Source organism: Bombus impatiens, unplaced genomic scaffold, assembly GCF_000188095.3.
Source record: "Bombus impatiens unplaced genomic scaffold, BIMP_2.2 scf_0149, whole genome shotgun sequence".
Classification (NCBI taxonomy): Eukaryota; Metazoa; Arthropoda; class Insecta; order Hymenoptera; family Apidae; genus Bombus; species Bombus impatiens.
Window position 1 is genome coordinate 287,377 of NT_176568.1, and position 13,850 is coordinate 301,226.

A 13,850-nucleotide genomic window follows, 5' to 3' on the forward strand; every position below is an offset into this window, starting at 1 on the left:
CCCGCCGAGACACATGGTTCTTCTTCTGGCGATTGAGGCTCCTGCTCCTCCTCTTCGGTAGGGCTGCCATCTCCCTCATTCGAAGCTCCCGGGAACAAGGTGCTGACGACTTCATCCAGGAATCGAGGGTCCATGCTCTGTGTTAAGGGAGGCGTCCATGGACGGAGTTTGTTCAATACCATTTTGTAAGGGCGCCCCCAGGGGGTTTACAACGTCTAGAGGCAAACGAACTCGGAACAGATTGTTATTGCCGTCTTTTGTAATCTTCAGCCACAGTTACAAAAGGAGGTTAACTTTTTGTGGTAACGTCCGTTGATATAAATGTATGAACGTGATCCCTAAATTATTATGGTTATCCTTTCTGCGATCGGCATAATAGCATCGAACGAGCGACGATTATTTGGAATATATTATCTCTTGTACTTATACTGATTTTAATACAACTGACTATTACAAATTCATCCACTCGTTTCTTATCAAACAACCTACACGTGTAATCCACCTCACTTATTTACACACTTTTCAACGACAACAACAGGAATTTGTTTTCCGTCCTAATACTTTTATAATAGTGTTCGCTTGTTTTTCTTTCTCTCCATTTTTCTTTTGTTTTATTTAAGCGAATTATATAAATATAGAAGAGATCGTCTTCTGGAGTCAAATTGAATTGGAAGGAGATCTCTCGCGGGGCTGTTAATGTATTATTAATAGGGTGCTTTTACTTTACGTAGTTCCATCGTGAGTTTAAATTGAAACTCGTGAATAGCTACTTAATGTGTGATTATACGTAAACTACTCAAAGTATCGGGCGAGCTTTCACGGCTTGTCGCATGGATAAGACGATACAGATGATAAAACTTCGTTATACGATACAACAAGTTGAAAGATAATTGGAGTAACTGCTTATGTAGGGAAGATGAAAATCTGCAGAATTTATTGGTTAAATAGCCTTTACTACACTAATCACGCATTTAAAACACTATAGTATTATCATTGCAGTAGATTTGCATGTTTAATCCTATTTACCTTTTCAAACAAAATTTACTCTATCACTTTCTCAACATATTCATGTTATATTCATCTCAGTTCGACTCTTAAAGCTTCACCGTTGTTTCCACCCTCATTCACAAACGTAGATCAATAAACCATCCTATAACCCATGATACATGTCGATATTCTCAATCCTAAACGGAAGCACACGACTCAGATGACTACTCGTTGGAGGACAGTCAGGAACGAAACCGTCGTTCGAGGTATAAAGGGTCAACCTAGTTCAAAATGGCATTTTAGGCGGTAGATCACTTCTAAATTTTTGCCTAAACAAAAGGTCACTTATTCCATTATTCCCCCTAATCTATAACTTTTATTTTATTTTACTTTGTGCTTTACAATTTGTCCGGCAGGACATTTGGCAAACTATAGCTTTTGACGAGCTTCACAGCCGTTTACGATTTGAATAATTAGTTGTGGTAAAACTGCATACCTAAAATAATCTTGGTAACCGGTCGTAGGCTACATTTTCGTGGTCATTCGAGTTTACACGTGCATAACGAGACTTTGAAATTTCATCAATTTTGCAGAGGCGTAGAATATGTAACGATATGCGATAGGAAGGCGGATGAATTCCAAGCTGGCAACAGTTTACGTCGTCATGCATATTTCAATAGGTCGCGCATCTGCCTATTCGATCAGTTTCCATTTCAGAATTTTAAGGGACACCATACGGGCAGATGTGCAATAACTCGCTGCATTCTGCCATTTTCCCTTCGATCGACGTCCCCGTGCCGGCTAATAAAGTGGAACGCTGCTTCGTAACAGGATTTGGCTCGTTCTCACCGAGGCTTCAAGTCCTTGCCGCAAACCATGGCCAATCTGTGGCCCGTGAGACGATTTACAAGCTATTAACGATATTTGAACGAATTTATGAAATCAATTTCTCGAAAGCCGAATTCCCTTGAGGACGAAAGATACATTTTTCGTCTACTATTAAATAGTAGAAATTCGTTTCTTCCGATGTTCTTTATAAAGAAGGGATAATGTAGCAAAGATAGGTTTTATTTTATTAAAAATAATGGCAATTCTTAATTATTATTAACATAAATTATTACTTATACTTGTTACAATCGGTTAAATTTCAATTTTGCTCTTATTTTAGCAAATGAAGAAAACGTGGGAAAAATCCATCAATGCCCTAACAGTACAGGGTTATCTTGAAAAGGCGATTCTTGTAAATCTTTTTAGTCTTTTCAGACTTTTGACTAAACCGATTTGTCAAGTAAAATCGCCATAGGAAATCGATGGTACAGCCGTTTACTTTGTTAGTCGAGCGGAAAAGGTCGAAGAGTGGCGGTTGAAGGGAGTTTCGTTCTCTCGGGAGAACGTGAAAAGTCTTATTGGAATACTCAAAACCCTGGTCGAGTGTCATTTATCGTTAGAGTACTTGTTGCGCGAAACACTTTGCACAGCGAGACGAAAGGGTGTAATCGAAGGCGGTGGAACGTCGTGGAAGATCGATAGGAAGGTGCCACTGGAGCGTATGGACCGCTGTTCTCGCTTTAGGAAATATTTGTTCGATGCTGATAACGTGAATCGATTGAATTTGAAAGGAAACTTTTCTAGCTGATAAAAACTTCTCTCAACCTTTCTGCAGCTTTTTAAATTAATTTAATTGTTTTATAAAGTATTTCGACACTTGTTAAGTAATGGTTCACGGTTAATGTGCGTTAAATATAAGTTTATAACAGCAAAATTATTTGGGACGGTTCTCTTTATTACAGTGTATCTGAAGTGTCATATTATTTTTGTAATTTAAATATTAGTTAAATATTTGTTAAAAATGATTTATCGATATAAACGTATCGATGTGAATTTTGCGTTGAATGGTAATACAAATAAAATAAAATAAAATGACATTGGATATCGGTTTCAAATGTAAATTATTATTTCGTCACCTAGTGCTTCAATTTGTTTTGTCATACACATGGCAGCAGCAGTGGATAATATTCTGTTTACCGATATTGCATTTTTCAACGAGTCTCTGCGTTTCGTGAATTGTACGATATGAAATTCTCTTCGAAAATGATGCAACATGAAATTGTTATTTGAAAAAGAATGCAAGAGAAACGCAATATTCTGAGTGATATTACGTTCTAATGGATTAGAATTCTAATGCTTGTTTATCCAAAATGTACAGAAAAATTGATGAAAAGTGCAGTTACCTACATGAAAAGATATGATAGTGATTATAATTCATTTAGATGTGCTTTGCCTAATTTTTTTCTGTCAATTGTAACTTTTAAATTCCTCGGAACATATAAAGTTATGCCGTGGAAGAATTTTTCAATTCAAATAAAAAGCAGAAATTCATTTATATTTAATGTTATTCTATATTAATTATAATTCTATTTAATTTAAATTTAAATTTATTTAATAATTAACAATTACTGAAAATTCTCAATGCGAGAATTGATTGTAAATTTTAATAAAAAAAAATTTATTTAATTTAATTTATTTTAATTTAATTAAAATTCTATATTAATTATTAATGTAAATATTTATACTTATTATACTATATTTAATATTGAACGCATGTTGATATTACTATAAAAAAACATTTCTGTTTCTTCAAACTCCCATGCTCGCATACCAATTCACACTGATTGTGAGTCAACAAAAATCTATTTCTCTTCCTATTTCTTTCTATTTTATTTGACCTCATAATATCCCAGTCCACGGATAGCAGCTACTGGAGAAGGGAATCGTAATCATTGTCTGCAGAAAACGCCGAAAAATTTGTCCACGTTCTGTTCGAAATGAGTCTCTATCCCATGGTTTATTTCTAAACTTTCCCTCAGTTTCCGAACAAACAGATGAAAGCCTAACGCTGGGAAATTCATAGGAAGGAAACGTAGCTGGCAGTAGTTTCGAAATTATATCCTGTATACTCGCAAACTCGGATTCCTTGTTATGTGTGGTGGTTACCATGTAGCGTAGCTTCACTTTCGTTCCTCTGGTTTCCGCTCGCTGGCTTACCACGGGGTGAAAAGAAGCTTCAATGAGAAAACTTTCAACGAGCAACGTTATCGTGCTCTTATTTGTCTTCCCTATTTGCCGATTATAATTGTTTTCGACAAATTCGAAATGACTCGATATTTGTAACATGTGGAATAGCATAATCGACGAAATATGATTTTCAGAAGATTTTAATGGTTGGAGAATGTAGTACGGTGGCACATGGGTTTGTGTGTGTGTATGTGCAGGAACGAACGTATTTATGTAATTGCTTCTAGAACCTTGTTATAGCATCTGTTCGTTCTAGCATATGTTGAAACATGCATGTATATACATAGTACATATTCAGGCATAATCCATTGCAGGATTATGTTCTAATGCGAAGTCAGTATCAAATACAACAATTTAATCATTTGCGTCGTGTATTATATCATTTTGTTTTCAATTTTGTTTGTCTTTTTCAGACTTCAGATCAAGTGATATACAGTCAGTCATGAAAGTTCTCGTACAACTTATAATAATGATAATAAAAATTATAAACAATATACGTGACAGGCAGAAACAGTATTTTCCTAGCTATCCCGATTGATTGTATTCCTCAGCGTCTGTTTTATAGCATATGTTTTCGTTGTAACATACAGATTTTATCGATAAACATTGTCCATTATATATTATTATATATGTATATTAATATACATAGTTCATTCTAGTCCATTATTTATACCGATTAACAAATTAATTGAACTTATTCAACATGTATCAACTTATACAACAGGTACATCATTCATTATACAATATACAGTACATATTCGAAATTTAAGAACTTTTTTTTTATTTGGAAGAATTTTACAATCAATTCTCATTGAGAATTATAAGTAAATTATTCTGACGTGGTAGTATAACTTGAATAATAAGTGTTTATCGTATGTTTGATTCTAGTTGAATCTAATGTTTAAATCTAGACATTTAAGAATGACATAAAATTTTTCTGGATATTTGTTGTGCATTTTTTTTGTAACTAGTACTATCACTAGAATGTTAACAGAAGACATTAACTTTTCTCTAACAATTTAGGTATCTTCAAAATACGAAGTAAATGAATTAAATAATGGAATTAAATTTTGCAAAAGTAACGATATTTATTACTTTGGTATGAATTTCTCTAATTCATGGATTCTTAATCCTTTTTGTGAACCAAAGGACGCCTGTATTATCTAATAAATTATTCATCAGTAACATTAATATATCGAATAAACAGCATTAAAGGATAAGGATATAGAAATATGTAACAGCGATTGTTACTCCAGACGTTATGAAACAAACGACTTCTTTATATTTTCATATTTTTAAGATAAATCAACTTCCAACGGGAAAAATTAGCTTCAGATTGCTAAGAACTTCGTGCATTACAATATTATAGATGGTCCATTAAAATGGAAACGTTCGCTGCGTTTAAATCTCTGTTTTCTCATTCTCTGACTGAAAGCACAGCAAGATATTTATACTGTGCGAGAAGCATTAACGAGCTTTCGTCAATAGAATCGCAAAACGAGGCGAACGCATCATTCGTTTCTGCTTCGAGCACTTTGCGTATACATCTTATTAACACAGTCAATTTTATGGAAATCGAATTCCTTTAATTCACATCGACCAAGAAAATCTTCGATGCGAACGCATCTGTGTAATTTCGCGAAAGTGTGAATTTTATCGTTCTATCCTATTTTATTAAAAAACTAGCTTGAAGCAGATTCTTAATAGAGAATCGTAAAAAAACGTTTAATATTAACCTAACGCTGGAATCTAAAAAATTTCATGCTACGTAAAATTTTTTTGACGATTATTTTAAACGCATGCAGTTTTTTTTTTTACTTTATGTATTTTTAATGAAAAGAAAAAATAAGAAATTCCTACGATTGCTGCTGAAAGAAAGTCAAAGCGGTGGACGAGTATTGAAAAATGGAAGAGAAGTCTTTTTCAGGCGCGCCTCTTTTCACTGTTCGCTCGTTCGTATGAAAATCTCGATTTTCCAATTCCACGAAAGGAACGGCGTTACTTTGCGAGGAAAATGTTGAATACGAAAACGAAAGGCGATTAATGTCGCGTGACTTCACAGCTTTTCGCGGATTTTCTCGTAAATCCGGCGTTTAAGATTCCGTTTATCTTTGACAAATTGATCTCTTCGAGACTCATAATTTTATTGCTTCTTTTAAAAGTGACCCATATTGGTGCGCGTTATTTTATTTAAGCAAACAGTCGGACAGAATTCCGTAAAAATGAAGTAATATTTTATGGTATAAGAATCGAAATAGCTGAAAGTAGAGTAAATAATTGCTAACACGATGGCGAGACGGGAACATTAGCGAGAGACAAATTTAATAAGTACTTTATGTTTCTATAAAACATTCAAACCCTACCATCTAATTATAAGCTCAATCGTTAAATGAAATCGTTATCACGGATTCTTTCAACGTAATTAATTTACATTAACTCACTTCATTTATTTAATTGATCGATTCTTATCACGAATGGTCTACAGGATTTTCAATTCCGAAAATTTCGATTTTTAGAAATTAACAGTTCGCGTAAATTTCCATATTTACCACTATGCAAGTTCCCAAGATATTGGATCGCCCGCAAAATTCGTTCCGATTTACATTTCGATTCGATATACATTTATTGAATAATATTGTTTTTTTTTATTTATTTATTAAAATTACAATCAGTTCTCACGTTGAGAAGTTTATTGAATAATATAGGTGCCATTTTGTCCCACAACCTTTCTCGATCTTTCACGCAACTTAAATATTCCATCCTTCCAGAACCTCTCAGGCTTCTGATGAAGAACTTTCCAATATAATCTTTCGTGTCCTTAAAAATTCCTTAAAAGTCGGGACAAACTTTCCGGGCAACCCAATATATAATGCCTGAGTATCGATAAATCTTGTATATCTTCAATAGAAGATTTAAGTAAATTTGCATAATTTGTAAAATGCATAAGGTTCCATTATCGATAAATATCGTAAGCTTCAAATAAAAAATTCCAATGGTAATTTAATTTTACACGAATTTTTACCGTATTTTCGCTGGTTTTCTCATTAATTAAGAAACTTTTGAACGTTAATAATAACGACTCACAACACACGATTCTTTACATGCACGTAGACGACTGAACATGTTTATCCACTTTCTGCGCGAGTATAGTACATTAAATATCGAGACTGCTGAAACAAGGAACTAAACGATTGAAGTAGACAGTACCGTGAGTTGTCTCGGTATAAAGGTTGAAACCGGCTAATGGTCGATAATGGAACTGCTTGAATGGTGGTATAACCAAATTATACTGTCGACTAGCTGCTCGTGATCTGGAAAACAATATTCACAAGGGGAACGCATCATTATATATATAATTCAATGAAATCTGTTCTCGTTCCGACTCGTTGTTCTTCATTCGCCTCCCTATATCACGCATGTCTCACTCACAGTCTGTCAAACAATCGTCCTACGTGATTGACTGTCTTCTATAAAATCTGATTCTGTATCAAGCTTTCCAGAAACCATACACATTTATACTCGTAAGTATTTTTTTTCAGATTTGTACGTTTATTTTATATTTCGTATCTTATTTAGTGATGCATGGTTTCGTTTGCACTTTTGTAATCTCATGGTTCGATTTGGACCAATGCGATCCAATGTGCAAAAATTTGGATTAATATGAACCGATTATTTAACGCCAACTTATAATAAAAAATGTTTCTGTTTAAGTAAACAGATTTTTATTTTAGATTTTTATTTTCTATAGAAATTTTAACAATTGCAGAACGTCGTTCGACATGAGATCCTACGATTATTCTGTAATTACACAATTACGTTTATTTACGTTCGCAAGTTTTTCTATAAAATCTCTTTTCAAAATATAAAATTAGCCGAATAGATTTAAACTGTATTATTTAAAATATAATGCTAGATATATTTGTTTCGTAACCGAAAGTTTGAACAAAAACTGTTTGAACGAATGCCGACACGAGATGTGTACGTAATAATGTTTTCAATTGACAGGATTTATCGCGAACGTGTCTTACTCGCTTCGTTCAGCGAGGAGACATTAGCGGATTAGCCGGCATTTGCATTACCTTGAGCCATCAGTTGTAATTTTCACTAGTAGCGCTTATCATACCGTAGATCGAGCGTGTTTGTACTATGTTATTCACGTGCTCCCCATCCCTGTCTTGACAACCTTAAAACTTGTTAGTCCTACGCTTTGACAAACCGTTATTAGCGGCTCTATTTCTAATTCCATTAGTTTGAAACGCTAACGATGATACTTCACGACGATTTAAAATTGAAGCGTTATCAAAGATTCACAAATATTGTACACGTGATGCGACAATCTCTATGTATATACGGTTAATACGACGTGATTACGCGAACTAATGCCTACGAATTAGAACTAGAATTTTTTTATTTAAATCACAATTTGAACTTTTTAATGTAAATTTGGATTTTCCAATTTAGAGTTGGAAGTAAATTTTAAGAGCAAACATAGAATATTCTGAATTGAATTGAATTTTTGAACTGTATTTATAAGATGAACGATTTCTGAGAAGAGGGAAAGCAGTCAAAGTACAAGAAGTACCTGCTCCTTTCCTCGAACCTGAACTTCCAGGGGTTTGCAACCAACGAATTCATAGAAATTTCGTGATCTTTTTCTATATTTTTCTATTTAAACTTTAATTCGTATTTCCCAAACTTGATATCACAACTCGATATGCGATTAAGTTTTTATCGAGAATTCCAAGTGGTACACGACGTTCCGTATCCTATTTCATTATACTGTTCGAACGTAACGATCCGGATTAAAATGCAATATTCCATGTTAATCGGAAGTGAATCGTTACTATATTCGTTTCTACAACAACTGATGTATTATTCAATATATCTCCGTGGTAACGAGCATCGCTAATTGACATATTTGGCGGTGAATCGAGAACCTTACCACACAACCGATGACCTTTCGTGTCCTGATGTAACGACCTTGACCAAACCGATACCTAGTTTATGAATCGATACGACGTCGTGGTAAGAACGTGATAACAGTTGTAAAACACGTTTTGACTTCTGTATGAAATTCTTTTCAGATGTCATAATACAGTAGAACGTTGATTATCCGCGCAAATCATGATACGCATTGTTCAGATGTAATCGAATCATTTTATTTTTATATGAGAGAAGATCATTTATCTTGGATGTTTTATAAATATTAAACAGAAGCGGAAACTTACGAATAAGAATGTAATAATTCCTATTCTTGTTTAGTAATCATTTTTACAAGGTACAATCCCTAAATTTTCTATTAAACAATGCGCCGATGATCGGTCGTTTTGTCAATCGGTATTCTGGTATAATCGAGCTTCTACCGTACTTTATATTTGAAATTAATACGATTTTAAGAATCGTTTATAAAGATTCTCAATCGAAGAAGACCAGCATATCCAATATCGTTTCATACGCGCAAACATCGTTGATTGATGATAGCGTAAGCACATGTTGCTCCTGTATCCTGCAGAAACAATACGAGCAAAACGGAATCGCAATTTCAACATCAAGCAAAGCATCGAATAATTACCATTAGCCTCGAAATTAGTTTCAAAAATTTGATGCGCATTTGCGCACGTAGTTCGGTAATATCATACGCGATTCGGTTTCGACTTTCCCACTAAAATTACCATCCTGTACAGATATAACAATAGCCATTTACGATAACTAAATCGTTATTGTTCATGTTCGAAACCGGTTCGAGTGGCAGCCATATGAAATTAACGCGCTTTAATTCGGTTATTTCGATGAATTGATCTATATGTGGCTGTTGCAGATGTTTGAGATGCATCCACCATCATGATGCCGTGGATCGTTAAACAAAGGTTCGACACCTGATTAACAACGATCGCCGAGATCCGCTTCCACTTCTCGGAGCTAACCATCTTCGAGGACGAATAAATCACGCGTTGAAAGAGGAATGGTCCCTTGGGCCTTCGGCGTGCCTCTCGTCTTCGTTTCTGCTCTGGGTCTTATTCTCAATGGTTTTGTGCTACTCGTGGTTCTTGGACTGGGCAAACAGGTAAATAGTTGTTCTGACTGATAGATAATTCGTCGATACGTGATTGACAGCGTGTATCGAGAGATTATATTTTTATTATTATTAATTGGTTCGATGTATTATGTCAACTGTAAATTTTAATTTGAAGAAAAAAATTGACTAGATAAACAATATTTCCTTGGTTCAAATGATAAACGATCTTTAAATTAATTACCGAAATCTATTGAAATCTATTGTGAATTATTATTTATAGGCTTTTCAAACTCGACTTTCCGAGAAAGAGAAAATTCGTGTAGATATTAGCAAAATTGTATTTTATGCTGTTAATTTATTCGTGTATAACAAAAATTGTTGGAGAAACATAGGAGAATAATTAAATTAGCTACGTTGGATCGAAGGATTTAAATTTGTATAGTATTTCCAACTGGGAATATTCTTAACGGGTGAAAGGGTGGTTGTTTGCAGACAATAGATCACTGACACTGCAGGAATTATTCAGGCTATCAGTCTTCTTCGATGCCCGTGTTATCGGCGACAGGAGACATACAATGAAGTTTGATAGCGTATGAAAAGCTGGACGATAAATCGATGAAAAGTCATTAGCTTTCAGCCTTAATAAACGTTGGAATCATGTTTAGGTAAAGAGTCGATGAATTTCTGATTGAATTAGAAAAGTGTCTGAATCCTTAATGAATTGGCCACTTCCGAATAGAATCGAAGCAATTATGGGTATCGGTTGGGAATACATGTTGAGTTGTTAAACTGATTGCGCGCTATCTACTATGTTTGAATGCATCTTGATCCAGTTAGGAGTCACTATTGTTATAGACCCCTGGCAAACGTTCGTGCGAATAAGCGTTTAATTAATTTTGCCAAAGAGCCAAGATATTGCGGAATCTGCTACTTGTTTCGGTAAACTTTTCGTCATTCTAGTAATCAAGAATCCTTAAATCTAGTAATAATTAAAGATTTATTACGGAGCAGTAATCACGGGTGTCTGATTAAAATTTGTCAAGTTACCCTTTATAAAAGAACCATTAGTATTAAAGTATGATCTAACATCAGAAAATTTGTTGCAATTTAGGATACATTCACACATAACTTATATTTGTCCAAGAGATATGATTTAATTTTGTGTGATCTGTTTTAATTTGTATCACTAAAAAATATGTAAAACGTCAAGTAGCAATCGTTTGATACAAAATTACGGAAGAAAATTAGTTTAAAATCCTGATCTCGACCAGCGAATATTGTCATCGTGTAGTAAAACTTATTATTTCAAAATTATGAAAGGATATAAAACGGTTGTAGGCTTCATGTCCTTGCAGATTTTTCTAAGATCTTTTTTTACATTATAAAATTCCTTTCGCACATTGTAGAAATTAATACGGAGTTGAGAGGTTTCGACAGAGAAATCTTGCGCGAGTTCCGAGCTACGCAAGATGGTGGCTAATCCCGTCTTTTAAAGCAGTTTCCTTTTGGGTAGAAAAAGAGAGCCACTCCTTTCGCAAGTATGACATATTTCTCAACGAAGGAATGAAACCCGCGGAAGGAAAGTGGCCACGCTGGAAATAGCCTTGTGCTTTTACGCGATCCATTTCAGTGGGTGCCACTGGCTGACCATGGCAGTTTAAACAACACAAAGTTGCGCAGTGGTTAGAAAAGATCGCATGCTTTTCGATATAATATCGAAGGTGGACACGTCGAATGGCAGCCAGCGAACTAGGTCGCATAAAATACGCTCCTTTGCTTTGTGAGGCTCCTTGTCAGACTTGCTATATTGTTTCCCGCAAATACGTCCGGTATATGGCAAATAAAATACCTTTGCTATTGGAAAGTATATCTTCGATCGACTACGAGTTTAATAAAGGGATTAGATAAAAGTTCGTTGCTTATGAAATTATAGTTGCACTGATGTTTGACGTAGAAATATCAATGTAAAAGAGTATTGGATTTTCGACACATTCGAACATTCTTTCTGCATTCTATATTCTGGAAAATTCTTCCTATATTAAATATTCTAATATATTTGATATGATTTTCTCTTTTTCAATATTATGTATTCTCTATTCTATATTTTATGTTTTATATGCTAAAAATAAGATAAAATAATGTTTACAGGCACTTCTATATATCGATAACACTCTCTTGACTAACTTTTATGTTCGACTTTTACGATTAATATTTTCTAATTCAATTAAGAAAGTTTAATAGCTGATAGATTGTTTAATACACGAATACCAAAATAAAACCAACGATGTGTAAATTTATCTTTTATCCATTCGTAGTTGTTTTGTACAGTAGGGTGTAAAGAAGTCGACGAGAAGTAACGTTTAAGAACGAGGCAGAGGGATCGCGTGCAAACAGCGAGAAGTTTAAATTACAAGATCCCAGCTGGAAATTAAGATTGCACGGTGTACAGGAACTTTTGATCGCCATAGGAAAGTTTATTTAACAAGTTAACCGATGTCCGCAGACGCAGCAGCAACAAACCGCCAATACTTTGTTGCTGATACACTTGGGTGCAGTGGAGGCGGCTGTGTGCCTGATATTACTGATCTTTACTACTGGTTCCTGGCCAATCGCCGGCACCTGGTGTGTTTTACACGGTTTTCTTTTGACTCTTTTACATCCAGTCGCCCTTTGGACTGTCACTGGATTGAACTGTGACAGGTAAGCCTTTTACATACTCTTTTTTCCCTTTCAAAATGTTCTATCTTTATTAAACTCGTATTCGAAATCGAATTCTTTTATCGTCGAATTTTTTGGTGAATTTCTGATACTCTTACTCATATCCGGTTTATATGTAGTAGGAATTTCACACAAACATTTTCGATAAAGTTTCAAAAGCTGTTCTATATTTATAGCACTTCAAAGTACGAAAATCATATTGTTCGATCCCATATTGTGGAAAAATATTATCTTTCATTTGTCCAGTTTGGTCATTTGTGCCAAATTTTAATTTCATTTAATCGTGTTAGGGAACAATAATGATAAAATTAAAATGTCTACAATAAGCGAACAAAGATTACAAATTCAAATGTCCAATAAATTATATCACGATAATGTAGAGAATATATTCTGACGCATTGCCATAATTAAGTGTTACTTAACGGATACAATATTCAACAAATACACATATTTAATAAATCAATTCGTTGCATTGCATCAATCAGCATTCGAAAAGCATCTGTGTATCTTCATCCATAAAGCGGGGAGGCCATCGAATTGGAAATCCCTTGGAAAAAAATCGAGTTCGATTCGGTGCCACGGTGACGTTCAACGAGCCTTACGTAGCACAAAGCTGCCAAGCTTTTCAACGTAAGATGTCAATAGAGCCACCCAGCATTCAGCCCCGATATCTCTTTGGCCATCAACCAACACCAGATCTTCGATTCAATCAGAAACCCTTCGGCATACAGTCCCGTCATTGCTGTTCATATCTACGATTCCAGAGGGAGAGAAGGACCGATGCTCCTTCAAATTACATATCGTAGGAACGTGTAAATGTCATAATATCTCGTCGCGTCTCGTTCATCGATAATGAACATGGTACGGGACGTTTTATCGTGCCATTTTACTCCTGCTATCAGCGTCAGCACAGTTGTTAGTATGTAATAAAAATGTCGAGGATATAAGAGATGGTGTTCTTAAATTACGCGAGGAACATTTCATGAATAGATTTAATATGGTGGTTACAGGATTCGATACACAGTTATAAATAATGGAAGAATTTATCATGAAC

At 34.6% G+C, this 13,850-nt stretch overlaps 2 protein-coding genes across 5 annotated transcripts in view; one reads left to right on the forward strand and one right to left on the reverse strand.

Moving 5' to 3' along the window:
* Positions 1-13,850, forward strand: part of LOC100741614 (beta-3 adrenergic receptor-like) — a 90,684-nt gene that overhangs the window by 65,624 nt on the left and 11,210 nt on the right. For 2 of the 4 annotated variants that reach the window (XM_003487287.4, XM_033319333.1), the window contains exons 1-3: positions 7,434-7,583; positions 9,881-10,126; positions 12,582-12,778. In XM_003487287.4, the coding sequence (XP_003487335.1) occupies positions 10,025-10,126; positions 12,582-12,778 (299 nt within the window). In that variant the 5' untranslated portion in view covers positions 7,434-7,583; positions 9,881-10,024. Of the gene's footprint in view, positions 1-7,433; positions 7,584-9,880; positions 10,127-12,581; positions 12,779-13,850 lie in introns of those variants that run through there. The other 2 variants (XM_024365733.2, XM_012382241.3) reach the window with 1 other exon arrangement.
* LOC112212314 overlaps positions 1-13,850 on the reverse strand; it is an 85,983-nt gene that overhangs the window by 48,909 nt on the left and 23,224 nt on the right. The gene's annotated exons all lie outside the window — the stretch shown is intronic.